This window comes from Drosophila hydei, unplaced genomic scaffold, assembly GCF_003285905.1.
Source record: "Drosophila hydei strain 15085-1641.00,03,60 unplaced genomic scaffold, DhydRS2 tig00008122-arrow-pilon, whole genome shotgun sequence".
Lineage (NCBI taxonomy): Eukaryota > Metazoa > Arthropoda > Insecta > Diptera > Drosophilidae > Drosophila > Drosophila hydei.
In genome coordinates this window covers 300,288-326,039 of record NW_022045833.1, presented here as the reverse complement: position 1 = coordinate 326,039, position 25,752 = coordinate 300,288, and the positions used below count along the sequence as shown (strand labels likewise).

Here is a 25,752-nt window from a genome sequence, read left to right as displayed (position 1 = left end):
CTAACTTCTTCAGCATTGTTGTTGCTGTTGCTCGATGCATTCATCAATTTCTAAAAATATTAAATTACTTTCTCTTATCACATTTCAGTTCGAAATTTAGCAGAATATATATATATATATATGTATAAAAAAAAAAATATATATATATATATAACTTTCAGCAACGCCTACGTAATAGAAGAGAGCAATCATTCAAGAAGTTGTTCTCTTATTATTATAAGATAGTCTTATAATATAATATAGCATAGTCTTATACACTTCTTTTATCTTATATCTAATAATATTTAGACTTTAAATGCATGACTTCTTCAGTTGCTTCTCTCTGCGTGACATTCCTCAAAGTTGGCTTAGTCAACTCTGCTTATGGCTAATAACAGGTCCTAAAATGCAATCACTTTCTGTAAATTCTAGCCAAAACTGTTTCAAGGCAACTTATCACAATTTGTAAACAGCACAAATGTTCATTATCTATAGCTGGGCTCTATCAATATGCCCCCTAAAGTTATTACATGCAGTTACTTAGTTGCTGCTCGCTCTCCCCCTGTCTCTGTCCCTCTTCAAGACAGTCTAAAAACAATTGTTTTAAAAATACCATTCAATGTTATCACTTGAAGCCCATCAATAAAATATCCTTTAATAAGCGACAGCTCACACCTATTATTACCAATTTGTCAGGTTTGAAAGGTACAGGTGTAAAAATCCCCCAATTCCAAGAGTTGAGGCAGAGTTAAATCTAATCTAATGTGGCTTTAGCAGATAAGTTCGATATCAGCTCGACATTTGGCACATTATCAGCAGCTAAACGACGCAAGGCTACATCAGTTAAACAATAAACAGCTAACCGAGAGGTTGACTAAGCACGAATTTACAAATAAATAAACAGATATCATTAAATATACATATATATAATTGGATTAAGATGGAAAAACAGGAGCCGCCACCGTACACTGAGCAGCCGCTGCCGCAGCCGCAACCGCAGCCGCAGCCACAGCTGGACTCAATGCCTCCTCCGACGGCGCAAGCACAAATCCGTTTTGTGCCTGCCCAGACCTATCAGCCATATCCGACTGGGCCCACACAGCCACCGATGTATCCACCCATGCAACAGCCGCCAGGATCTTCAACGGTTGTCATACACACTACGATACCGCCACGCGTGCCCGTGGGCCGAGATCCGACTTTTGTGCACTGCCCCTCATGCCAAAATGACGTTGTGACCCGAATAGAGACTGCGCCCACGAGTCGTACACATTTGTGGGCAATGATGCTATGTCTAGTTGGGTAGGTTCTCAGTCCTAACTTAACTAGAATTCAGGTTGAGTCAGTTAATGAGCAAGTTTATGGCGCTGGTTGAACTTGCGCCTTATCAGCAATATTTATTTATAAACTCATGGCCTTCTACGTTTTTCCAGCTGCTGGCCCTGCGTCTGTGTGCCCTATTGCATGGACTCATGCAAGAAGACCAATCACTATTGTCCTGTCTGCAATGGCTACATAGGCAGCCGATCCGACTAGTGGACCTGACCTAAGCGGGTCATACAAATAAATTATTTATAACTTAACTGGCTTTGCTGATAAGTAATAAAACGCTGACACTAACTAACTACAAGAAAAACATTTTTTGCTGATAAAATTGTATAAATATATATGTATATATATATACATATATTACTTTAAAACATATTTATTGAATTCAACTGCCTACTTAAACAATGTGCCTATAAGTAGGCAAGGAAACGTTTTATGTTTATGCTTGAAAGTATGCAATCAAAAGTTTGCAGCATTTGATACACTTTTACTTATGTGGTTTGTGTCTTGACTAAGGCAAGCCGATTTGCTCAAATGCATTTCAAATCTACATTTAAAGAATAACGACTTTTGGTTGATTTATTTTGTTTACAAAAACTTATAGATTAAGATGTTTTGTGCTTTTAAAATAAACTACTCTTAGGCATAGTATAAATATGTGCTAATTTTACTAACCACATACATTGCTTGCTGAGCTAAGCTCATAGATTTACATGGATTTGCAATTCTCACTTATCACTTCTGTTTTGCGAACGTTTCAGCGAACGTCGCAATGATAGTGTAGTCATCACGCTCGCACTGAAGGCTCAGGGTTTCTCTTCTTCGCGCTGCGTCGCACATTCCGTTTTTTTGTGTTCTCGTGGTGAAGTCGCCGGTCGCTTTGTCTGCCATTACACGCTATTTCCAGACTGAATAAAAAATATTTAAAGTTGATAAATAGAAAGGTAATGAATGCATTTATAGCTGTAAAGGTGTGTGGAAACGTAATTTCATATTTAAAGTGCATACATATATATCTAAATGTATGTAAGTATGTATATACATATATAAAGTCGTATGTGTGTGTGTGAGTGCTTGCATTTATTACGGTTATTTCCCTGCTATTTGAGCAAATGCGCAATTTACCGCATAGTCGCAATTATATAATAATAATCATTTTATTTGTTAGCCATGAAGCATAACAAGCTGTCACCGCAGCCGCCACCGTATTCGCAGGATCAGTATCGCCCTGGTCCAACACCTAGCGCACCGCCAAATGACATGATTCATACGGCGCCAATGATGTCACCACGTCCCGATGTCCACGTGACCCAACAACACACGGTGATCGTTGACAACTCTGGCCTGACGACCTGTCCCCGTTGCCAGAAGCGGATTTTGATGCGTGTCAAGTACCATGCCACATGCACCACCTACTGCTGGTCTGCATTGCTCTGTCTCTTCTTGTGAGTATCAAATGTCGAATTTCATTGCAACTAGAAGAAGAAGAACCTCTGATCGCGATTCATTCACAGGTGCTGGCCGTGCGTCTGTTTGCCCTGCTGCTGCGACTGCGGCTACACAACGAGCCAAGTTTGCCCAAAATGCAACGCTTACATCTAAAGCTAAGCTGCTCGCTGATAGCTTCAAGCAGAGTTCATAATCATTCTTACATATTCCTTAAATATGCCAAATATGCGCACATATGCACATATAAATTCACACATATAAATATATAATAAATATATATATATAAATATGTGTGTATATCAAGCAGCGACGTGACTCGATATAAAACTTTTCGCTTCCTTTCCTTAGCTTCCGTAGCATAAACAATTGCTTCATATATACACTTATCTGAATTTAATGTAAACAAACCAATTTCTGAACTGCTTACGTAAGCATTTATATTCTTGATTTATTTTATTCATACTTAATAAACTGAGTTAAAATTACTGGAAATTTCAAAAGTTGCTAAGCTCTTGTTGCAGCAACATTGTTGCCAAGGCGCACTGTGCTTAGCGCGCCATGAATATGGAGTGAAATGCAATTTAATTAATTAATATTTGCAAACACAAATAGGTAACATCTATTGAATATTTCTATTTATAGAAATATTATTTAATTTAAGCATAGTTTCTTATTGTACGTTTGCTTCTTTTGTTGCTGCGCCTGCAAATGTGTGCGGCACCACGGTGCAGTGCGGGTCGGTTAACATGACAACAAACGGTTATCTGCGTGGCGTACTTCAAAACGATTTCGCTGCCACAACGCGCTACAAGTTCGCAACACTGTATATATATCAAGAAACATACAATTATATATATATATATATATATATTTATATATATATATAACTTTGTGAGTAATTTGATTTGGCAGCTGGCTGCAAGCTGATCTATGCTAAAGGCCCGCTCATCATGAGTGCTGAATGCCTGTGGCAAAATGTTTATTTAGAAATGTGCAGATTGTTTATTGCAGTGCGCTGTGTGTGTGAGTGCATGTGTGTGTGTACAGTTAACTCCAAAATGTGTGCAATAAGCTAAAGCGGCAAGTCTTCCTCCGGCCTTATTAGCATTGCCCCTGCATAAAGTGAAACGGGTATATTGGTTTTGTGTTTGGTCTTTCGCATCTCTGGAAGCTCGTCTTACAAGGTGTTCAGATTTTCCATATATGCTACAGACCTCCATCTAGACCTCTAGCAATTCAGCTAATAGCAGCTGCTTGCTATTGACCATCTTCTATAGCCTTGCCCTTAGGCACATGGTGGAAAATACTCTGTAAAATATCAGGTATATAGATAAGATATAAATTGGTAGCTATGTCTTCCATAACATTGGGGTTAGGTTCGTCAACTAGCAGTTCCACAGACGGTATTGTGCAGTCAGTCACTTGCTGGACAGCTAATGAAGGTTAACGCAACGCGTCCAAAAATTGTGAAGGCCACGCCCTGGCGTAGTAGAGGGGCAGGGGCATTTGTGCACGGAAATTGTGTCTGTGGCTGAAAAGGGTATTTGGGGCAGTGGCTAGGAATGACGACAGCACCACACTTTCGCTGACATCACTCGGCTGAGATGGTCATGGAGTCTAATTTGCCTGCTGCATGCCATTTCAATTAGCCGCTATCAGCGCTCGCATTAGCCATTAGAAGTCATGTGAGAGTGCAGCTTTAACAGAAACCCGCAGCGAAACCCGCAATTATCTTGTTTTGCTGCCAAATGGGTATTCCACACTTTTCAGATGCCTGCGCAGCGATTGCAATTGCACGCGAGTGGCTTGGGCAAGGTCAAAGCCAGCTTTCATTCAATAGCTCAACAGTCCACTCCACACATATATATACACTTAATGCCTGTATTTATTTCCATAGAGCAACATGTCCACGCCTGTCGGACCGGAGCCCAGCAATGTCATTTGCCCCAACTGCCATCAACAGGTGACAACGCGCACCGTGGCCAAGGCCACGACCAAAACCCACTTGCTGGCCCTCATACTGTGCGTGCTCTGGTAAGAACTGAATTTAGTTAGCTATAGTTTATATATAGTTTAAGCAACTAATTGCCCCTTAACTCGTCTGCCTTTCAGCTGCTGGCCGTGCGCCTGCTGCTTGTACTGCACGGATTGTGCGCGCAGCATGGATCACTTCTGTCCGTCGTGCAACAATTTTGTCGGCAGCTACGAGCGTTGAGACGACTTCAGAGACAAATATATAAATGTAGCCAGACACACACACACACACTCACACAGGTGCACAGGTGCACAGCTGCATTGCCTTAATGCAAGCGAAATGCTTTTCCTTTATTCGCCTTATTTCCTAGCTAAAAAAGTAACTGTTTATACAGTCAAGCCACGCTTTATTGAACATTTATGAATATATTAACTGTTTACTATTTACTATACCAAATATACCTCTTAGCTTAAATGTTAGCAAGGCTAAATTGCGTTTTAGTCAAGAGTTTGCTTGGAATCTTTTCAAATATATTTTTTAAAATATTCAAAAATATATATATATTTAAAAAATATTTTTAAAAAAAATCAAAAAAAATTTAAGAACAAAATTTAAAAATATTAAAAAAAAAATTTTTAAAAAATATATATTTAATAAAATTTTATATATATATTTATATATATTTAAAAAATATTTTTAAAAATTAAAAAAATTTTAAAAACAAAATTTAAAAAAAAATATTTTAAATATATATATATTTAAAAAAAAAATTATATATATATATATATATAATATGTATGCCTCGAGCTCTTTTTCGAAATATAAAAAAAGCATAAACGAAGGCGTAAAAAAACAGTTCATATAAAAAAGAAATAAAAATCAAATTTTTAATATTTAAAAAAAAATATTTCAATAAAACAAATCTAAAAAAATACTAAAATATTTTGAAAATTTTTTTTAAATAAAGCAAATTGTATTTACCATAATAAAAGCTGCACAGCCATGCCCACAATGGGGCAGCCAAGCCTACTTAAAGCCAGCTTGCTTTATAGCGAGTCTTGACTGCATTTGATATGAACACCTGAGCAATTAATTCGATGTTAGACAAATAGAATTTCCAATTTACTTATTAGGTGCTTTGGCCCTACGCACAAAATAAACAAATAACGAAAAATGAAATGTGAATTATTTCGTAATGGGTCGATATTAGGCGTTAATTGCGCATACGCCGCGTATGCCGGCGGCTTAGGCTTAGCTATAAAAGAGCGCTGAGCCTTGCGATTCTTATCAAAGAAGCGTTCAGCATGGAGATGGATCTGAAGCCATTGGGATTTAGCTACATGACAAGTGCGGCAAGTGCGGCAAGTGCACCAATTGCAGCGCAGCCACTGGCCACAGCTCCTGCAGCTGCTGCTCCAGCCACTGTGCTGCTGGTCAATGCAGCTGGCAAGTGTTGAATGACTGCCTTTCTGGTTAGCCACATTTAAATTCTTATCAATTACTGGCAGGCGCAACACCTTTGGGACCTGAGCCACAGCGCATGACGTGCCCCAGCTGCCACAATGTGATGCAAACACGCTTGGAGCTGCGCTCCAATAAAAACACGCATCTAATTGCCATCGTGCTCTGCCTAACCGGGTGAGTCAGCTCACATGCATATATAAATCTATATATATATTTATATATATATTTATATATATAATCTATGTTTAGCACTAACTTCCGTTATGTTTGCTCTTTGTTTTCAGCCTGTTTTGCTTGGCTCCTTTGCCATATTGCCTTAGGAGCTGCCGCAGCCTTTATCACTATTGCAGCTGCTGCAATCAGTATTTGGGCAAAGCCGCCAACTAATTGTGCTCGAATCAAGTGAAATCAATTAAATGCGCACAGCAACTTCAATTTGTGTTCATTTTTATAATTTACATGCTCAATTAACAAAGCTAACACAGCTGAACTAGAAAACAACAAACAACATTAGAGCGACATTAGGCAACTCGGGCTATATATATATATATACACTATATAGCATGCAGATCTGATGTACAAGTTGAGCTTAGCCAACAGCTTAGATGTTTTCAATTATATTTTAATGAATAAATAAATAAAGAGTGACTGTGGTCGGGAGTGTCTGACTAGCAGGCACCCTGAACGCTGCGCCAAGCTGTTGCTGCTGTCATTCTAAAGGGCAAATACTAAGCCAAAGACACACACAAGCCCTAAGCTTAGAGACACCAGCACAAATTTTCATTTACTACAAGCAATGGGCATATTCTGAATACTCTGGCTGAACATGCGAATGCTAATCCAAAAGCTGATATATTCTGTGTTATGCTCACAGAGACGGAGGTTGCCTAGCTGTAAGGATCCTTGAGTTAGGCATACGAAGCAAAATCAAAATATCGATTATTATCGATTAACTGCTGTGTCATGAGTTATCGCTAGGAAAAATGAGCAGCTTGTCGGCATACAAGCTGACGAGTGGAGTGCTTAGACAGGCGCAACAGACACCTAGGGCTAGACTGAGACAGTTCACAGTGCTGATCAAGCTTATATATACAACTAAATATATATATAGACCTACGTTATTTGTGGAAAATTCATTCACATTTTCAAATGAATGCGAGCTATGCAAATATATATTTAACGAGCTTGAAGCAGAGCTTCAAGCGGAGCTTCAGCAGAGCATCAAGAGGAGCTTCAAGCTGAGCTTCAATCTGAGCTTCAATCTGAGCTTCAAGCAGAGCTTCAAGCAGAGCTTCAAGCAGAGCTTCAGCAGAACATCAAGAGGAGCTTCAAGCCGAGCTTCAAACAGAGCTTCAATCTGAGCTTCAAGCAGAGCTTCAAGCGGAGCTTCAGCAGAGCTTCAATCTGAGCTTCAATCTGAGCTTCAAGCAGAGCTTCAATCTGAGCTTCAATCTGAGCTTCAAGCAGAGCTTCAATCTGAGCTTCAAGCAGAGCTTCAGCAGAACATCAAGAGGAGCTTCAAGCCGAGCTTCAAGCAGAGCTTCAGTCAGAGCTTCAAGCAGAGCTTCAATCTGAGCTTCAAGCTGAGCTTCAATCTGAGCTTCAAGCAGAGCTTCAATCTGAGCTTCAATCTGAGCTTCAAGCGGAGCTTCAGCAGAACATCAAGAGGAGCTTCAAGCAGAGCTTCATTATATAATTTTGAAATGGAATGCAATGAAAAAAAAAAGAAAAATGAATACATTAAGTTTAGAGCTATATAGTGTTAAAGTTCAATTCCATTTGTTGCCTTAGCACTAATATGCTCCATTTGCTGTGAGTGTTGAGTGTGCGTCATAGTCGTTATCCTTGCGCTGCGGCTGATAGTTGGGCATTAAGCTGGATAACGACGGCCAAATGGGTTTACTGTAAACACCCACACAGAGCAGAGCGCACACAGACAGAGACACACACACAGTCACACACTTGTGAGCGCAGCCCTTGGCAGAGCAGCAAAACTTCGCGCTGCTCAGTTTCATAGCGAGTCGCAAGCGAAGCAGACCTCAAGCGGAAGCGAGCAGCTGAACCATTCACCTACTGAGCCCAGTTAGCGAGCATGACATCGAAATCGAATCTATATCCAATGCCGCCAGATGCCCCGCCGCAGTATGGCGACCTCAACGCGCCGACGATGATACCGAACGAAACGCTGCCGCCCGCCGTGATAAACGTGCAACAGCCGCAAGTCTATATGCAAGGTTAGTCGCTCGCTGCTGGTTGAGGGATCGTGCAATTAACTGTCAATGTGTTTATTCAATAACCCCCCCCCCCCCACACACAAACAGGTGGAGCACAAAACAATCTGGGCCGCATGCCCACATTTGCTGTCTGCCCCTCGTGCCACGCCCGACAGCAGACGACAGTGAAGCATGAGCCAAGCACCAAGACGCATCTATTGGCCTTGCTCATTTGCCTGGTGGGGTAAGTGCCACACAGTTCCACATAAATATATATAACGGTATATGCATTGTTGTTGCAGCGGCATCTGCTGCTGCTGCGTGCCCTACTGCGTGGACTCCTGCCAGAGCGCAGTGCACACCTGCTCCAGCTGCGGCGCCTTTGTGGGCACCTATCAGAACTGAAGCTGAACAACAACAACAACAACAACAAAACTAAATACTTGACATTACGCATTTTGTGCAATGCCTCAAAGATATTTGACGCATTTGCAACATTGCAAACGAAATTTGTAATCGAAAAATTATTTTTAAAATTAACTTCTTCAATAATATCTCACAGATCTGATATGGTATTTGTATATGAGCATGCCTGCACGATATATGTGCTATGTATTAAATATAATTCAAAAATTAAGCAAGCTTTAAATCAATGCTAAGTAACAGAAAGCGACAAGCCAAGGAAACAAGCTAAACAGAGTCAGGATCTATAGAAGAGAAGTTGTCTATGAGCACATTATTGTAGGAATGACAGTACTGTACATAACTGTACTTTAGATATAGTGCAACTAGAAACAATGTACAGCTATAGCTAAAGATATAAAGTAGCTTCAGTTATATATACAAAGCTCTATACATAGTATAGCCCTTTATCTGGCAGACCTAGCAGACATAGACATAGCAGAGCTATAGATATGGCCGGGCTATAGCTGTGCCAGAGCTATATGAATGCACATACAGCAGAGTCTCGGTCTCAGAGTAAGTGTTATCGCAGAAAGTATCCGACTAAGAGCTGAAGCTCCGACTCGATTTGCTCAGCTCTTGATTCTGATTCATGCTAACTAAATACATAAAATAATTATTTTCTATAGGTTCAGGGCATGGAAAACTATTTATGAACAGCATTCATGAATCATGAATAATTATAAGCCATTAGAATGCAGTTAATGGATGTGGCTCACCTAAGCTCAAGTGAAATGTGTCAACAGCAAAGAGTCAACAGCAGGCAAGGCTCCACAGTATTGCCACGAGCAGCAAGCAAAGCGGAGCTAAACTCCTTGCATAGCATATAAATATAAAATAGATTAAAAAAAAAATATATATATATATATATATATATATATATTTATATTTATATATATATATATTTATATATTTTACGAGCGCTACAAAATGTCTGTCGTGGGACCCGAGTCGAGTCTCGTGGTCTGTCCGAATTGCCACTTGGAAATGATGAGCAAAGCAGTGAAAAAGGTCACAGCTCGAATGCATCTCATAGCGCTCATCATGTGCCTCACGCTGTACGTTGCACAGAGTATTCGCAGTGCGGCCTAACTGAACTTAACTGTAAACATATTCTAAATTCTTGCAGCTTGTGGCCCTGTGCAATCTGCTTATACTGCATGGACTGTGCGCGCTCCGTGGACCACTATTGCGCCTCTTGCAATGCCTTCATTGGCACCTATGAGCGCTGAGCTCAAAAGTATAATATATATATATATATATATATATATATATATATATATATAAACGTAAATAATCGCATAAATCGTGCTGTGGTGCCTACATTTTCACCTACTTGACTTGACTCTCAAAACGCGAAAAAGGCTTGAAATAAATTAAATTAAATTAAATTAGCCGAAATTTGTTGCAACGCAAAAACTTTTAAAGAGCTTTAGCTTTAGCTGGCAACAAGTGCGCAAGCAATGGAAATGTCGGCAACATGAGTGTTGGCAACAAGTTCGCAGGCAACATGAGTGTTGGCAACTTGAGCGTTGACAACATGAATGTTGACAACAAGTGCGCAGGCAACATGAATGTTGACAACAAGGGCGCAGGCAACATGAATGTTGACAACAAGTGCGCAGGCAACATGAGTGTTGGCAACTTGAGCGTTGACAACATGAGTGTTGGCAACAAGCCAGCTGTAGGATAGGTACACTGACAACAAATGAGCTGGCAACATTTGACTCCAGCAACATTGTTGCGAGAGTGAAGCGCACAAGCAGAAGAGTCTGAAATCAAAGCTGATTATTAATAGACCTGCGCAAGGACAAACGCAAGATGTAAAAGCAACACGAGCAGGGCATGCCAGGTGTCGCTGCTGCAGCTGGTGCCGGTACCGGTGCCAGCATGAGCTATCAGTATGCACAGGCGCAGCCACTGCCGCCCAGCTATGAGCAGGCAACGCACTTTCAGGTGCCGACGGCAGCTAACGTCGTCATCATACAGCGTAAGTGTCCTAAGCGCAGCAGACGAATGTTTGCCTAATGCATGCTTGCCACAATTGCAGATCAAGCGCCGCCCGCTGTGGGACCCGATCCGTGCTACATCAGCTGCCCGCATTGCCAGGTGCTGAAGCTAACGCGCGTCGAGTATTCGCCCAGTGTGCGCACCCATTGCATGGCCGCGCTGCTTTGCATAGTGGGGTAAGATACACTGGATTATTTAGCTCTTATCTCTTTATCTTATCTTTACTCAAAAATTCGTCTATCTTGTTGTTCGACTTGCTGCAGGCTCTGGTGTTTCGCCTGTTTGCCCTACTGCGCCACAAGCTGCATGAATGCGAATCACTTTTGCGGCAACTGCAACAAATTTGTGGGCGTCTATAGCAGCGATTGATGCCGAAATGCTAAACAACAAACGCTCAATAAACGTAAACAATTTCTCCAGCCATACGAAATGCGAACATTTTTTTTGTTAGGTGTTAAACGATACACACACAGACACACACACACCCGCACACACACACACATAGAGACATGAAAAGCTACTTATTACCTGTAAGGTAAACAATCAGCGCAAAGCTTTCAGAAACCTACCATAGAAAGGTTCATTGATAAGCGCCGATTGGGCGCGTCGCGTTTATGAAATTGACAGAAAATTTGTCATAGCTCAGTCATCGACACGATTAAAATGGAACGCGTCTATCCCAGCGAGCCGTTGGAGCAGCCCAAGGACGTCAGTGGGCTGCTGCACGAGACGCAGCCGGAGCACCAGAAGCTGCTGGCGCCACCTACATATGATCAAGCAACGGGCACGGCAACGCCCGCATTGACAACGGGACCAGCGCCCACGCCGGCACCTCCCCTCCAGCCCCCAGCCACGCAGCACACGGTGATTGTTGTGCCCAATTCGCCGTTCGGACCGGAGCCACAGGACGTGCAGTGTCCCTATTGCCACAATTATGCGCGCACACGCGTCTCCTACAGGCCCAATTCGCGCACGCATCTGATTGCGCTGGTGCTGTGCCTGCTACAGTGAGTAATCGCTAGAGATAACGTTTTCTGCTGCGCTGACATTATCTTCCATTGCATAGACTCTACTGCTTCGTTTGCTTGCCCTACTGCATATCGAGCTGCATGAATACCACTCACTACTGCGGCATGTGCAACCGTTATCTGGGCACCTATTTGCGCAAGTGATACACCTGTCCGGCCACCTACACCTTTGGCCGGATGTGCAACTTCCAAATTAGCATTTATCTGCAAACTAATTTGGCTGAAAGTAAAGAATAACAAATACGCACACATAGATACCGTTCATTATATATAGATAGAGGAACACGCCTACCTGTGCTGCGCTGCACAGGTGTTTGTGTGTACTTTAGATAAATTCTTCAAATACATTTGTAGTTAGTATCTTAATTTCGTGTTTTTCAGTTTTGCAATTGCCACAAAAGATTGCCAAAGTTTTCCAGTTTTTTTTAGTATACCCTGTATCAAAGTGGAATGCGGGTAGTTAGGGTATTTATTATATTGTTTGTTGTTGTTATGCAGAGTTTTTAATAAAGTGTTGCAATGTTTTAGATCATCTAAATGCAATTAGAATATATATGTGTATATATGTTTATAAAAAATATATTTAAATAGGCATTAAATTGTCTTTAACCACAAGTAACGCTACCGTTTAATAATTCGCGATTTCTAGTTTCAGTTTTTGATTACACTTTATGATTCACAAAAGTAAATATGATATAGATAAGTTAGAAGGGTAGCTGCTGTGCGAGCTATTGTAATAGCTCACACTTTCATCAGAAGCAATCCATAAACACAGACGTCTTCCATGTTCTAAAATGGCTTTTTCATAATATAAATATAATTTTTCATACAAAGAATAGAATATGTAATATAAAGAAACACAGACAAAAGTAAGCATAAAGAATGCCACAAATACAACTAACAAACTAACGGGTAATTGCCAGTCGAGCAGTCACATCAAAATCTAATTACTACATTCATAGCTTAAAATTATATATTTATAAAATAAGCTACTCAAAGGGTAGCATCGCGTCGAGCATGCTAAACAAATGCATTTTGGGTACCTGTTTTTGCTGTTGTCTTAGCTTTTAAGCTCCTTCGCACGCTCGCGCGCTCTCTCCCAGCAGATCTCTGGTAGCTGCTTCAGTTGGCGCTCAACCTAAATTCAGTCGCGTATTGAAAGTGAAGCGCAAAAGTCGACAGCGAGAGCTTCGATCAGCTGAGAACGAGGGCGTGTGAGAGCGAGCGAGAGAGATAGTTAGAGAACAGCCGACGAAGTTTGAGCCGTGGCTTCTGCCGCTGAAGCTACTGCTGCCAATTAGCAAATCAAACAAAGCTCTTTGAGCTGTGATTTGTCGCAATCTGAATCATACATAAATATATATATATATATATATATATATATATATATATATATACTTGGTAGTTTAAGTTGAACTTCGCACCATGGAGCAGAAGCGTGCCATGCTCTATCCACAAGTGGATTACAACACGCCCAGCGCTCCGCTGCCATCGCCAACAAACGAATTGACTGTGCCAACGCTTGAGGCGCCGCCATCATACGATGTGGCAATTGCAGCACAAACTCCGATTGTGATTGCACAGTCACAACCACAGCCGCCGCCACCACCACAACAACAACAACAACAACAACAAGAACAACATCAACAAACACGACGACAGCAGCCAGAACTGTTGGAGCCCACATTAGTGCAACCAGGTAGAAGTCTGAATCGATGCCTAAACATTAGCTAAACCTTATTTCCATGCAGCACCCACGAACTTAGGCCCAAACCCTTGCCGTGTGCTGTGTCCGGCTTGTGGCGCACAGAAGAACACACGCATGACGCACACAGCCAACGCGAGGACTCACCTGGCCGCCGCGCTCATCTGCTTAGTGGGGTAAATCGACAAACTACCTCTTTGTAATTACATTAAAACTAATTTTATTGGCTATTCTGCAGCTGGTGTGTCTGTGCGTGCTTTGTACCCTATTGCATGAATAGCTGCCGTACAGGTAATCACTATTGCCGCAAGTGCAATACCTTTCTAGGTGTCTACAATCCGCAGGGCGTTAAATGATGCAGAGAAACAAGCGAAAACTGATGAGCGCAATAAATTAAGATAAGATAAGCAAGAGACGTTGATCTATATAAATAAGCAGTCGCTTCACGCAGCCTAAAATGTCAGCTGTTTGTATTATAATAATATAACTATTTGTTTAAGTCTAATATTCGTGCATACAAATATAATGCGCACATGCATACATATGTAGAAGCATGTCTTTATGTAGATTCATACATGAGCATGTATGTGTGTGTGTGTAGAAAACGAGTTGCGTTCGGTTTTCTGCTCTTGACGGCCTTTGAGCTCCATTTTTGCAAGTTGCGTGGGCGTAATAACGCTTGCTTCTTAAACACACATAACTATTAATAACTGCACACAAGAAAAAAAAACAAAACTTGAGCCACTCAAAATAATAATTTAGATTTTGTTCCGTTTAACTGCTTACGCGCGGTTTTTGTATTACCAAAGGTTGCCAGATGGCACAACCAGCAGCACGTTTCAACACTACTCTATTTATCGATAGCTTCCACCCGCTAAATGTTTATATTCGCGGTATCGAACATGCAACAGTGTAAAGCTGAAGACGTGCCAGAAATTTCTTAGTTTGTTAATTAAATATAAGTTTAATCAATAAGTTAAGATGTTTGAAAAGAAAAAACAAGCTGAGCATAAGCCCAGAGATGATGGAGTTGAACTAGAGAACCAGTTCATAATGCGCTTCCCCAAGGTAAGGCAAAACACTCGGTTCCCTCAGCGAGCATCTCAACTTTTTCACTTCAATTGTAGCACCTGGCACCTGCGGTCCATGAGTCCATACAGGCAGGCAATGTGAAGGATCGGTTATCTATACAACTAGATCAGGATTTGCGCTATGGCGAAGTGCGCTTTGATGACCAATTGCTCTATGCTAAAATCGTCGACTTGCCCACAGTTATGGAGAGTTATAAAACAATTGACAACAAAAGTTTTTATAAATCTGCGGACATTTGCCAATTGCTTATTTGCAAGGAGGAGCCAGAGGACGAGACGGAAAAGGAGTCGCCCAACAAAAACAAGAAAAAGGATCCCAACAAGGTGGACAAAAAGTACTTATGGCCTCATGGTATAACTCCGCCCTGTAAGAATGTGCGCAAACGGCGATTTCGCAAGACGTTGAAAAAAAAGAATGTGGAGACGCCGGAAATCGAGAAAGAAGTGAAGCATCTATTGCGCATCGACAACGAGGCTGTGCGTGTTGATTACGAGATCATCAATGAGGAGGACAAACCGAGCGATGACCTGGATCAGTCTGATATCAAGCCGTACAACGAGGCCGATGAGGATCTGCAGGATGAGACGCTAAATGCCGGCGATAAAACCATCAATGAGAGCGCTTCGCAACGCGAAATCAATGTGGAATCAGATGATGATGAGACTAGCAATTTCGAGACGCATCGCGCTCCCAATATGGGCGTCGCTGCACACGATATATTCGGCGAAGAAGTATCCACAACAGATGACGAGGACGAGCCCAGATTGCCGGGCAATGATTCGCGTCTAGAAGAATCTTCGCGGCTGTCGGCTGACGATTCACGTATGTCCGATTTCTTTGGCGGCGCAAGTGGCAGTGGCGTGGGTGTGCGTGAGAAGATGGAGCACAACGAGTTCAGCAAGTCGATGTTTGGAAGAGAGCCGAGCAGCCCGAAGCTAAGTGCCGCAGGTTCCAGTTCGAATTTGGCAGCGCCAAGCGGCTTCTATGACAATCAGCAGATGAGCAAACGTGAGGAGTTCGAGAATCTGGAGTTTATGGATGATCCCCAACCTCAATATACACAGCAACAAGTCCACGACAAGATCAATCAACTGACTCGACAAATCAACGATCTGAGAGCACAACAATCCCAAAAGTCTACGGAAATTGCTTCCATTCAAAATGCAACGCTAAAGCAGCGAATGCAGGAGACCCTTGATAATCTCTATACGCAGGTCAGAGAGCGAGAACTCGAGCTGAGGGACTTTGAGAACATGTTGGAGCAATAGATCTGATAATTAAGCCAAAAGTGAATTAAAATAAGCATATTCTTTATGTATATATTACCTAAAATTAAGCACAAAATAGATAAATAAACTTAGATGTTATGTAATGCGAAACACTTTCGTCCACACTTTTAAAATAAATGCGTTTTAAATAACACAGATTTACACGCATTCAAATTCAGTCTATAACAAAACAAAAACAAAAGGAAAGTAAACAAAGGCTAATTAAATGAATAATTGACGATATTTTTGCTCATCGATAACTTGCCGCCGATATATCGATAGTCGCCTGCGGTAGTTCAGCAACATTTTGTGTTTATTCTCGCGTCACATACGGCAACTCCGCAACAATTTTCTATTTGGCCAGAAGACAATTGCAGAAAGTTTTTCAACCGAAAAAGAATTAACAACAATAACAATAATTCGGAAATTGCACATTAATGGAGTAATTAAGCATTGAAATTCTGCACAATTGGCAAGCGAGCAGCGCTGCAGTGAACGTTTGCGAGCAATTTCTGCCACAGCAGCCACAACAACAGCCGCAGCAGCAGCAGCAGGAACAACAACATTTGCAAAAATTTCGGCCAGCTGCATTTGTCATCTACACTTGGCAAGCGTTAAATTATTATGGACAAAAAATCATCGCCCGTGCGACGACAAAAGCGCCAAGCGAAAGTAATCGAGGAGAACTTCTGGGACTGCAGCGTCTGCACGTACAGGAACTCGGCGGAGGCGTTCAAGTGTCGCATGTGTGACGTGAGAAAAGGTGAGTGACCTCGATTCAAATAGCGGCGACGGCTACTGCGACGGCGACAGCGACGTCAACGGTGACAGCGACTGAAGCAGCGACAGCAATGTCACATTTTGAATTACGTTGAAGGACGGCCGCTAAATGGGTCGCTCTGAATGAATTGTGAAATGCTCAGGCATAGTATAAACAAAGCTCTCATTTGTTTCGATTGTAGACACTTGACTCATATCATATTTTTCTTTATTTTTTTCACCTGGCTGGCGTGCGCTGGCAGGCACCTCGACGCGTAAACCGCGCTTAAACTCTGCGCTAGTCGCTCAGCAGGCGGCCACATTGCCAGGCGCTAGTGGGAACATGCCCAATGGGAAGCCGGCGTCAAGTTCGCGACATGGCAGCGGGCATGATAGGCAGCGACACAAACGTTATCCAGCCCGTTTGAAGAACGTTGATCGATCGACGGCGCAAACCCGCGAGGTGACCGTCAATTCGGTTACGGTTTTCATCACAGAATACAAGGCCAAGCCGGTGAGCAGTCGGCGGGAGTCGAGCGAACAGAGCTTCAGTGAGAGCAACGATAGCCGGAGTTAGGTTCTATTTATATAAGCACGCAATTTGTGTTTTACCCCAATTACAAAACTTTTATTTATCTTCATGTATGCAAATATGTATATGTATAGATATTCGTTGTCGGCGTGCAGCCACAATTCCTCTTCCCACACACACACACACACACACATATACACAAATCCAATGTCTTAGTGTACAACAAAAAATTTGTAAATTCTAATATTAGGCCTAAGTACAATTGTAAATCTATATAGCCTGTTCTCTAAGTTAGCAAGTATTAAGCGATATTCATGTTCTCTATTACAAGCAGCAGCCACAGCATCCAACGATGATGGTGATGATGATGATGATGATGATGATGTTAATTATCCATGCATAAGAACTTCCACTTGTATTTGGCTTTTCATAGCTGATGACTGCATTTACAAACTGATGCTGTGGCTCGGCTGAAACAATGTGAAATCGAGAACCTTGTATATATAGACAAAAACACATACACAAACACAACTGTCTCGTATTGTAATATTTGATTCCTAATTTATTGATTTGTAAGCGCATCATATACATACACACACACATATATATATTTGTATGCTCTACAAATCTATTGTTTATAAGTGTCAAATTAAAAACAAAATATAATTTGATTAAGTGCAAGTGCGAAAATGTTCTCTATGTAAACAACTCAACTACCCATTGAATGGGCAGACAAAGCGACGTCGCTCTATATACATACACACACATATATATATATATAGTAATGTGAATACCTGATTCTCAAATTCTCTGTACTATATGTAGGTTGCAGCCAGATCGAATAACCAAGTTCAGCGCGTCTCCATTAAATGGTTTGTGTTTCCATTCAACTTGTTATGTATTATTAATCTATACTAACAATAACAATAACAACAACAAGCCTATATTTTTTACCGCTGCATGACAACGAAATAAGTGAATAATATTTAGTGAATTTGCTAATTTAAATCAATGATTGTTTTTGAATTTTGTTCTTTTTGTATACAAGACTGATTAAGCGAATACCTAAAGACCATATACATGCGTGCATATATAGCATGCTGTATATGTATGTGTATAACGATAGCCCGCACCGTTTCACAGTTCAGTTGGAATACATAAACAATAGTTGCAATAATAATAATAACAACAACAATTTCTTTTTATACCAGCCAAAGTTTACAAGCTTGGTCACACAAATATATACACTCTAATATATATACAATATACGAAGTATTAGCTGAATCAATGAAATTTTGATATACTTTTTAGCAGTGGTCTAGATATGCATGTTTAAAATGATATCTGTTTTTTTTGTGTTTTTTAAGAGTTTACTACACACTCGCACACACGCTCACACAACCACACACACAGAAAGTTGTTCAAGTCTTTAAGTTGGCAAAAGCTTTTTGCAGCAAAAGCTCATTCAAAACTGCCCGACTGAGTAACATAGTCAAAAAATAAGAAGAAGAAACTTCCAAGAACAGCTTACAACAATTTGTATTAAGTATTTAAAGTTCATAGTTTATATACTTAGCAAAAAACAATATATATTATATATAAATATATAATTAAATCAAGGCTAGCAAACAAATAAAACAAGCACACAAAAATAAAAAATAAAAGTAAAATTTAAATTTGTGTAAAGCGCAAGAAAAAAAAGTTTTAAATAAATTTCAAAAATTACACTTTAAAAATTGTCTTTAAAAATAACGCCGCTGCCAACCTTTCACACACACACACACACACACTAGGAAAACAAGTATGTCTGTGTGCGTTGGTCTCATCTGTATCTGCGCTGCTTATGCTTACGCGTGTGGCCCTGCCTGACTGCTCCTTCTGACTTCCTCTCTCCCGCGCGCGCTCACTCATGCTCTCTCTCTCGCTCTTACTACCACTCTGGCTACGCCTTTGGCAGCTGCCTCAACTTTCGCACGCTTCGCAAATAAATTACAAATTGTTTCGTTCCAGCGTGGCTGCTGCCGCTGCTGCTGCTGCTGGCTTGCATTGCTACTACTTACACACTGCCACGCCCCTGGTCCCCCAACCGCCCCTGCCAACTTCTATTGCTATGCCACACTAGAACCCCCTCGCTGCCCGCCCCAACCCCCCTCAGCACACAATTCGTTTCACTCGACGAGCTGACATTCGAAAATTCGCTTTTCTCTAAAATGTTAAAATTCACAAGTCCTCCACACGCAGGCAGGCACAACTGTCTGCCTGTCTGTCTGTCTGTCCTTCCGTCTGTCTATTGCTGCCTGCCTCAGGCCATGGTCCCTGCTCGGAATTCTGTGTTGCCGGCTAGCACAACTTGCCTTATCAGCGTCGCTCTGTGCGCTTATCTTCTTCATGTACGTTGTACGTTCGCTTCTCCACACCTCTCTTCTCTGCTCTACTCCTCTCTGCGCTTCGTTTCGTTTCGTTTCGTTTCGTTCTTTGCCTGGCCTGCTACTTTGCCTTCTTATCCGTTTGTTTGTCCGTGCTTCCGACTCGTCTGTGCGACCGTTCGCACATCCTGCTCCATTCTCCTTTCAGCCGCCCCCCACCTGCCTTTGTTACACTTGCTCTACTGTCTGTGCGTGTGAGTGTGTGTGTTTGTGTGCGTGCGTATTTGTGTCGTAGTCAGCAACAAAAATGTGCAGCATTTGGAAAATGCTAGAGAAGTCTGTTGTTCTTTCTTCGTTTCCTCTCTTTTTGACTGTTTTCCATGACGCATACGCCGCGTTGACCAGCAGCTAAAAACAGCACCCAGCGCGATCATCAAACTGGTCAGACTACAAATCTATGTGCATCGACAGCTGTGTTCATAAAAATAGTAGTGCGACTAGAGCGCTAATCACTATCATTTGAAACGACTTTTAGGTCTAATATATATTTTTTTTAAATTTAACGGATAAATTTCTCTTTTCTGTCGTGCAATGCTTTTCTGTCTACTAAAATTAAAATAGGTTATTATTCCTATTATTTCAATCACTAAAATATAATATTTATATTTTTAAATTTATTATTGTTATTTACTTGTTTAAAGCTCCTTGCGTACGCAAGCACTACTATTTCTATGAACAGCCGATGCTGCTGTCGAAAATTGTCACACGGAAACTAACGGGACTTTTTCGTCATTCTCTTTACACTCTACACTCTACACTATACACTCTACTCTACTAATAATTGGGCATTGGTTTAAGTTTTGTGTAGAGCAGCACTACTATTTTTATTAACACAACTGTGTATAGGTATATGTATGTATGTATGTATGTATATGTATATGCATGTATGTATGTCTATTTATATATTTATATTTGCCAGCAAAAGTTTTTATCAAGGAGTAGACGCATGTTGTAATCCCAGCAAGTAACTTGAGCGCTTTATGGCACGTGCATGTAACTGTATGCCAAGTCTATGTGTGCGTGTGTGTGCGTGTGTTGCCTCTTAAAGCTCTAACAGCTAGCTGTAGCTCGCGCATTTTTAAAGTTTTGCGCGTTTTAGGCATTATCCGTTTTAATTACATTAAAAGTTTTCGGCATTAAATAAATTGAAGCTGAGCGCTGAACTTATGTCACTTTGATCCCGGCTACATAGAGCCAAAAGTTACTTTGGCTCCCCACTCTGCCCTCTAAAGACAAAGGCACTGAGCCCCAGTCCCAGCCCCACTCACTCTCACCCGCCCAGCAGAAAAGGGACACCGAGTGCTGCCTGCCTGTGCGCTGTATCTGCTGGCAGTTGCTGCTCAGTGAGTCGCGCGTAATCAAGTTTTAGTGTTTAAGGCTTTAAATTGAAATTCCGGCATTAGACAAGGAATTCGGCTGCTGCCAGTGCTGATACTGTTGCTACCCTTATCTAGGGGCTGAAGGGGTTGAGTTGATATATTTTTTTTTCGTTGCTGCGCCGCATTGCGCGCATAGCTGCAACAAATGAGCAACAAATTGCAATCATTGAGCGCAGCAGCACGGCCCATAAATCAATTATACAGGTAAGGCTTGCAGGTGTGCTGCTGGGTGGGTGGGTGGCTGGGTGGTTGGGTGGTTGGATGGTTGTTTGTTGCAAAAACCATTCGCCGTTGGCTGTCTGAATGGCAGCTCTAATTAAATCATTATCGACACGAGCAAGCGGCGCATGCATATTCAAAACTATCGCTGCAGGAGCAGGTGTAGCCAGGTGTCGCCACCACCAACCAACCCACACACAAACACACTTCAAGTTTGAAGCAGCGCTGCTGCCGTCGCCGTCGCCGTCGCCGTCAACGTCATTGTATTTATTTCTCATGTTAAAATCAAATTCCCGCGTGTGCAATTTTTCATTTGGCCTGAAAATGAAAAGGAAGTGGAAAAATGTGTTAAGGTGCGTGCGAGTGTGTCTCTGTGTGTGTGCTGCTTGGGGGTTGCAGAGCTTGCTTCCGGCGGCATGCCTTGTCCTTGTCTGTAATAATGGCCAGAGCCCTTAAAGCGTGCCAACTTTAAAGAGAGACTGCAGCGGCATAGGCGCGCACACACGTCGACAGGTAGCACTAGCAAGCAAGCAACACACACACACACACACGCACACAACTCTAAACAAAACAAAATGCGTTGGCAAGGCAGAGCAGCAAGGCGCAGCGAAGGGAAGGGAAGGAAAGGGACAGCTAAGGCAGCTGGCGACAGCAAAAGCAACGTCATTTTTGTTGCTGCCTCAGCTGAAGCCCGCAAGGATATGAAAAGGAGAGATAGAGAGCGGGAGAGAGGGAGACGAAGAGAGGGCGAAGCAGCAGAACGGGCAGACACGACACCAAGTGTACAATAGCTTTAAGCTTAAACTCTCTCACACACACACACACACGCACACTGACACACACACGCGCGCACAGTTACACAGTAAATTTTATACAGGGCCCACGAGCGTTTGCCCATAAATGTGTCTAAAACAAATAGCAGCGCCTTGAAGCCATTTTCGAACGGCATTTTGAATTCTACAGCTTAAAGAGAGCTGCTGCAGCAACACCCTGTATATCTATATATATATATATATATATATATTTATATATATGGGGGAAAATTCACGGACGAGCGCTATATGTCCAAGTCCAAGAAAGAAAAATACTTGCCATGCGACAACATAGCCAAAAAGACCAGGGCTGCACAGCAGCAGCTACTAAACTAACAAAATCATATATATATAAATATATATATATATATATATATATCACATCATATCAGTTTCCAGCTGTTTCAACAGCAAATCAATCCATCTATATATATTTCTTGACCGAGTCTAGGGCAAAGTTAAGATCTGTGACGTTCTTTCAGCTATTTATAAATTACAGTTATATCTGATAGGGCCTGGGGATAGCTATAGCTATCGGCGCACTCTTCAAACTTTTTCAAGTTGCAGCAAAAAACTAAAAGCGAAAAAAAAACAACAAAATTCTGCTGAAAAAACTGAATTTCAAGTTTCTTATCAAATAAACCTAAAATGATATTTTAGTTTGTACAGCTGACAAGCTGATAACATATTAGGCCTACACTGAGAGAAACAACAAAGTTGTGCAACATAGCATATGATAGGTTATAGATATATGTATTGCTTTAGTCTTTAGGAAATAGCTAAAAAAAAATAGAATTTGGACATATATCATTTTGAATAATATTAGTCAAATGTATATATATTTGTTATTTTACAATTATTTGTTTATAAACTTTTATTAGGGAAAATTCTAAAAATATTAAAATCTTTTTAAACAGCTTAAGAACTTATGATTTTATTGTTAAGAATTATTTTATTCACAAGAATAGAATTTTTAAACAAGTTCTAAAAAATGTGAAGAGTTTAAAAATAAATGTATTTTTATGTAAAATGTTTTTACCTTAATTAAACATTAAAAAAATTGTGAATAAACTTTGCACAAGTTAAAATAAAATGAAACATTTTTATTAATTATTATATGAAAGTAGCATCATCTAAGATGTTATCAACCATTAAGTAAGATTATAAATCTAAAAAAGGTATCAAAAGAGTCTTATGCCAAATAATACTAATATAATGAATGATTGAAAGAGTCTGAGATAAATATTCATGGTAATAAAGTAATAAGAAAAATTTGATTATTAGAATAAAAAAGTTTTTAAAACTTATCTAGAAACTCCAGTTAAGGCCTAAGTTTTTATTTCAGCTTGACTAGCGTAATAAAGCAGAGTTATAAGTAAATGTTTAGCCTTTAAAGAGCTTTTCGTATTGTTAGAAAATTAATTGTAGTTATATCTATATCATATACTCATATACACCGTAGATTTGCTGTGAAATTAGTCTAGCTGTAAACCACAAGAGAAATAGCTATACAAATGAAATCAGAATTTCAAATCTATTTCTAATCATTTTTCAGTTTTTCAGTTAGGTCGCGACGTAGCCCTGGCAACCCGACAAGGCAAAAGCAAGGCAAAGGCAAGGCAAGGCAAGGCAAGGCAAGGCAAGGCGACCAGGCAGCCAGCCAGCCAGCCAGCTCCAGCTACAGCTACAGCTACAACTACAGCTACAGCTACAGCAATGGCTACGACGTCGAAGAGCTGGAGCTTGGCGGGCAGGGTTGGCGGGGCTGGCAGCGCCCATTTGAGGGAGCCATCAGTTAGCGCATTTGCCTGCACAGCGCATAGCGTTTGACATTTCCCCATACTTGATGGTGCGGCGCGCCAGTAAGTGCGCAGAAATTGGCTGGGCTAAAATAAGATAAAAGTATTGAGTACTTTATGGCGCGTACGCCACCAAAATGTTTCAGCTTGATAGGCGCACAGCTAGCGTTGGCATCAAACTCGCTACTTGCTGGCACGCAGCGTCCCAGCAAGTATGGCATTAATATGTTGGATGTGCTGCGTGCTAAGCAAACGCATACTTGATGGTGTGCGCTGGCTGTGCCCCCAACCCGTGCGTCGTCGTTGTTGCCGTCGACGTCGTCGTCGCCGTCGCCGTTGCCGTTGTCGTCGTCGCTTGCCAGTGGTGGGTAGTCGTTGGAGTTGGCAGCAAAGCAGAGCAGCGAGGGCTGCGACGGGCAGGCACTCTCTCACTCTCGCTCTCTATTCGCACTCGCTATGCGTGCATGTGTGTGTGGAAGAGAGAGAGAGAGAGCGCTGAATATAGCAGAGCGCTGAATAAACGGCCGCGCCACATTTGAAATCCAACGGTCTGTTGTGTGCGCGCAGCCAATTTGACATTGGGGCTGCACTTGAATTTAACTGCAGCAAACAATTATAGAAAAATGCTTAAAATAACAGTTTAGCATACACACACATAAAAGTGTGTCTATGTATGTGCATGGCAATTTGTTGTTGTATGATTAAAAATATATATTGCCTACTTTGCAGCGCTCGAGGCTGCGACAATAATCAAAATGTCGCAATTATCTATTGCGCAGATATACATATATATATGTATATATATAAATATATATATATATATATACGCACACAGCGTTGCATTTGCATGCATAACCAGCTATGGCAACGTTTCCCTTTCAGCCACTCCCCCACAAACGTCGCGCCCTTTTGCATGTTGCACATTTCATGCATTTCCTTTGTGCAGCCAACTTATCAAGCTTCCTGTCCGGCAAAATCCAACCAACCAGTCGAACCAACCCAACCGAACCCACCCACAATCCAGACCAGACTCCATGTCTGCTCCACCATAACCACTGACCAGACACCATTAAGCATATACAATAATATATTTCCCATTTGCTTCAATGTGCCATAGGCATATATAGAGAGATGTGTGTGTGTGTATATATTTCACATGTTTTTTGCATTTTTGCTGCACGCACATAATTTTTGAATTCATTTTTGATGATGTTGCAAGGGTTTTCTGAAATACACTTTAAAAAAAACTGAAAATCTTTCGAGTTCTATTTTGGGCATAATATTCTATTAAATATACATTTATGTTGAAATGTGTAAAACACATTTCGAATGTGTCGCAGAGTGTTTGTTGCATAATTAAGTAAGCATTCGAAATTCAATATTAATTTGTACAACATTTGATGCAGTTTCTTGTTATCTTAATTGCAACTAGTTTTACGAGTCTTGCAGGCTAGAGTAGGTATTGCTAGCCTACAAATTATCAGGCTCGAACACACACTGCGGAGCTAAAGATCTCCAGTTTCTATTATCAGCTGACTTTGCTATCGACTGATGTCTCGTCTTCGTCTTTGTCTTTGTCTTTCTTCTTCCTTCTCATCCTCTTCGTACCTCTTCGTCTGTCTTACACTTCATTTTCGTCTTTCTCTTTTACATCCCGTGCATCATCCTCTTCGTTCCGTTTCATCTTTGCCTTTGTCTTCCTTTTCGTCATCTCCTTCGTCATTGTCTTCGACTTCGTCAAAGTCCTGTTCCTGTTCCTGTTACTCTTACTCTTCGTCTTCCTCTTCTTCGTCGTCTTTATCTTCAGTTCTTATTTCTCTTCCTCTTCGTTTCTCCTCTTTGTCTTCGTCTT

The 25,752-nt window shown here is 41.2% G+C and overlaps 10 protein-coding genes across 13 annotated transcripts; all 10 read left to right on the top strand.

The window, feature by feature from the left end:
• Positions 1–818: 818 nt before the first annotated feature.
• On the top strand, positions 819–1,604 carry LOC111600693 (lipopolysaccharide-induced tumor necrosis factor-alpha factor homolog). The gene is made up of 2 exons (XM_023316947.2): positions 819–1,281; positions 1,413–1,604. Exons 1-2 carry the CDS (start codon positions 920–922, stop codon positions 1,513–1,515), a joined length of 465 nt encoding a protein of 154 aa, XP_023172715.1. The 5' UTR covers positions 819–919; the 3' UTR covers positions 1,516–1,604.
• Positions 1,605–2,039: 435 nt separating this feature from the next.
• LOC111600647 (cell death-inducing p53-target protein 1) lies at positions 2,040–3,242 on the top strand. Of its 4 annotated transcripts, none has more exons than XM_023316867.2 (3): positions 2,040–2,279; positions 2,477–2,753; positions 2,823–3,242. In XM_023316867.2, the coding sequence occupies exons 2-3, from the start codon at positions 2,479–2,481 to the stop codon at positions 2,908–2,910; spliced, it is 363 nt and encodes a 120-aa protein (XP_023172635.2). In that variant the 5' UTR covers positions 2,040–2,279; positions 2,477–2,478; the 3' UTR covers positions 2,911–3,242. The 4 variants fall into 4 exon arrangements, with proteins under 4 accessions (XP_023172635.2, XP_023172633.2, XP_023172632.2 ...); XM_023316865.2 differs by having other exon boundaries at positions 2,040–2,334; XM_023316864.2 differs by having other exon boundaries at positions 2,046–2,252.
• Positions 3,243–3,335: 93 nt separating this feature from the next.
• Positions 3,336–5,211, top strand: LOC111600648 (lipopolysaccharide-induced tumor necrosis factor-alpha factor homolog). Its single transcript, XM_023316868.2, has 3 exons — positions 3,336–3,580; positions 4,655–4,791; positions 4,870–5,211. The coding sequence occupies exons 2-3, from the start codon at positions 4,661–4,663 to the stop codon at positions 4,970–4,972; spliced, it is 234 nt and encodes a 77-aa protein (XP_023172636.1). The 5' UTR covers positions 3,336–3,580; positions 4,655–4,660; the 3' UTR covers positions 4,973–5,211.
• A 2,992-nt stretch (positions 5,212–8,203) lies between these two features.
• Positions 8,204–9,020, top strand: LOC111600745 (lipopolysaccharide-induced tumor necrosis factor-alpha factor homolog). Its single transcript, XM_023317024.2, has 3 exons — positions 8,204–8,430; positions 8,518–8,653; positions 8,712–9,020. The coding sequence occupies exons 1-3, from the start codon at positions 8,289–8,291 to the stop codon at positions 8,812–8,814; spliced, it is 381 nt and encodes a 126-aa protein (XP_023172792.1). The 5' UTR covers positions 8,204–8,288; the 3' UTR covers positions 8,815–9,020.
• Positions 9,021–9,801: 781 nt separating this feature from the next.
• LOC111600746 (lipopolysaccharide-induced tumor necrosis factor-alpha factor-like) lies at positions 9,802–10,103 on the top strand. The gene is made up of 2 exons (XM_023317025.1): positions 9,802–9,929; positions 10,001–10,103. Exons 1-2 carry the CDS (start codon positions 9,802–9,804, stop codon positions 10,101–10,103), a joined length of 231 nt encoding a protein of 76 aa, XP_023172793.1.
• A 548-nt stretch (positions 10,104–10,651) lies between these two features.
• Positions 10,652–11,336, top strand: LOC111600744 (lipopolysaccharide-induced tumor necrosis factor-alpha factor homolog). The gene is made up of 3 exons (XM_023317023.2): positions 10,652–10,861; positions 10,922–11,057; positions 11,145–11,336. The coding sequence occupies exons 1-3, from the start codon at positions 10,717–10,719 to the stop codon at positions 11,248–11,250; spliced, it is 387 nt and encodes a 128-aa protein (XP_023172791.2). The 5' UTR covers positions 10,652–10,716; the 3' UTR covers positions 11,251–11,336.
• Positions 11,337–11,464: 128 nt separating this feature from the next.
• On the top strand, positions 11,465–12,392 carry LOC111600743 (lipopolysaccharide-induced tumor necrosis factor-alpha factor homolog). The gene is made up of 2 exons (XM_023317022.2): positions 11,465–11,888; positions 11,948–12,392. The coding sequence occupies exons 1-2, from the start codon at positions 11,545–11,547 to the stop codon at positions 12,051–12,053; spliced, it is 450 nt and encodes a 149-aa protein (XP_023172790.1). The 5' UTR covers positions 11,465–11,544; the 3' UTR covers positions 12,054–12,392.
• A 923-nt stretch (positions 12,393–13,315) lies between these two features.
• LOC111600742 (lipopolysaccharide-induced tumor necrosis factor-alpha factor homolog) lies at positions 13,316–14,399 on the top strand. The gene is made up of 3 exons (XM_023317020.2): positions 13,316–13,608; positions 13,661–13,790; positions 13,853–14,399. Exons 1-3 carry the CDS (start codon positions 13,335–13,337, stop codon positions 13,968–13,970), a joined length of 522 nt encoding a protein of 173 aa, XP_023172788.2. The 5' UTR covers positions 13,316–13,334; the 3' UTR covers positions 13,971–14,399.
• A 109-nt stretch (positions 14,400–14,508) lies between these two features.
• Positions 14,509–16,085, top strand: LOC111600673 (transcription initiation factor TFIID subunit 7). The gene is made up of 2 exons (XM_023316923.2): positions 14,509–14,682; positions 14,742–16,085. Exons 1-2 carry the CDS (start codon positions 14,596–14,598, stop codon positions 15,972–15,974), a joined length of 1,320 nt encoding a protein of 439 aa, XP_023172691.2. The 5' UTR covers positions 14,509–14,595; the 3' UTR covers positions 15,975–16,085.
• Positions 16,086–16,298: 213 nt separating this feature from the next.
• On the top strand, positions 16,299–18,533 carry LOC111600650 (RING1 and YY1-binding protein A). Its single transcript, XM_023316870.2, has 2 exons — positions 16,299–16,737; positions 16,997–18,533. The coding sequence occupies exons 1-2, from the start codon at positions 16,599–16,601 to the stop codon at positions 17,308–17,310; spliced, it is 453 nt and encodes a 150-aa protein (XP_023172638.1). The 5' UTR covers positions 16,299–16,598; the 3' UTR covers positions 17,311–18,533.
• Positions 18,534–25,752: the final 7,219 nt, after the last annotated feature.

Coding starts and splice junctions, on each gene's coding strand:
- LOC111600693 (XM_023316947.2), top strand. CDS start 920: ATGGAAAAACAGGAGCCGCCACCGTACACTGAGCAGCCGCTGCCGCAG. Junction 1,282..1,412: donor ATGATGCTATGTCTAGTTGG/GTAGGTTCTCAG, acceptor ACGTTTTTCCAG/CTGCTGGCCCTGCGTCTGTG.
- LOC111600647 (XM_023316865.2), top strand. CDS start 2,256: ATGAATGCATTTATAGCTGTAAAGGTGTGTGGAAACGTAATTTCATAT. Junction 2,335..2,476: donor ACATATATATCTAAATGTAT/GTAAGTATGTAT, acceptor TTTATTTGTTAG/CCATGAAGCATAACAAGCTG. Junction 2,754..2,822: donor GCATTGCTCTGTCTCTTCTT/GTGAGTATCAAA, acceptor ATTCATTCACAG/GTGCTGGCCGTGCGTCTGTT.
- LOC111600648 (XM_023316868.2), top strand. CDS start 4,661: ATGTCCACGCCTGTCGGACCGGAGCCCAGCAATGTCATTTGCCCCAAC. Junction 4,792..4,869: donor CTCATACTGTGCGTGCTCTG/GTAAGAACTGAA, acceptor TCTGCCTTTCAG/CTGCTGGCCGTGCGCCTGCT.
- LOC111600745 (XM_023317024.2), top strand. CDS start 8,289: ATGACATCGAAATCGAATCTATATCCAATGCCGCCAGATGCCCCGCCG. Junction 8,431..8,517: donor GCCGCAAGTCTATATGCAAG/GTTAGTCGCTCG, acceptor ACACACAAACAG/GTGGAGCACAAAACAATCTG. Junction 8,654..8,711: donor TTGCTCATTTGCCTGGTGGG/GTAAGTGCCACA, acceptor TTGTTGTTGCAG/CGGCATCTGCTGCTGCTGCG.
- LOC111600746 (XM_023317025.1), top strand. CDS start 9,802: ATGTCTGTCGTGGGACCCGAGTCGAGTCTCGTGGTCTGTCCGAATTGC. Junction 9,930..10,000: donor CTCATCATGTGCCTCACGCT/GTACGTTGCACA, acceptor AAATTCTTGCAG/CTTGTGGCCCTGTGCAATCT.
- LOC111600744 (XM_023317023.2), top strand. CDS start 10,717: ATGCCAGGTGTCGCTGCTGCAGCTGGTGCCGGTACCGGTGCCAGCATG. Junction 10,862..10,921: donor TAACGTCGTCATCATACAGC/GTAAGTGTCCTA, acceptor CCACAATTGCAG/ATCAAGCGCCGCCCGCTGTG. Junction 11,058..11,144: donor GCGCTGCTTTGCATAGTGGG/GTAAGATACACT, acceptor GACTTGCTGCAG/GCTCTGGTGTTTCGCCTGTT.
- LOC111600743 (XM_023317022.2), top strand. CDS start 11,545: ATGGAACGCGTCTATCCCAGCGAGCCGTTGGAGCAGCCCAAGGACGTC. Junction 11,889..11,947: donor CTGGTGCTGTGCCTGCTACA/GTGAGTAATCGC, acceptor TCCATTGCATAG/ACTCTACTGCTTCGTTTGCT.
- LOC111600742 (XM_023317020.2), top strand. CDS start 13,335: ATGGAGCAGAAGCGTGCCATGCTCTATCCACAAGTGGATTACAACACG. Junction 13,609..13,660: donor GCCCACATTAGTGCAACCAG/GTAGAAGTCTGA, acceptor ATTTCCATGCAG/CACCCACGAACTTAGGCCCA. Junction 13,791..13,852: donor GCGCTCATCTGCTTAGTGGG/GTAAATCGACAA, acceptor GCTATTCTGCAG/CTGGTGTGTCTGTGCGTGCT.
- LOC111600673 (XM_023316923.2), top strand. CDS start 14,596: ATGTTTGAAAAGAAAAAACAAGCTGAGCATAAGCCCAGAGATGATGGA. Junction 14,683..14,741: donor TCATAATGCGCTTCCCCAAG/GTAAGGCAAAAC, acceptor CTTCAATTGTAG/CACCTGGCACCTGCGGTCCA.
- LOC111600650 (XM_023316870.2), top strand. CDS start 16,599: ATGGACAAAAAATCATCGCCCGTGCGACGACAAAAGCGCCAAGCGAAA. Junction 16,738..16,996: donor CATGTGTGACGTGAGAAAAG/GTGAGTGACCTC, acceptor GTGCGCTGGCAG/GCACCTCGACGCGTAAACCG.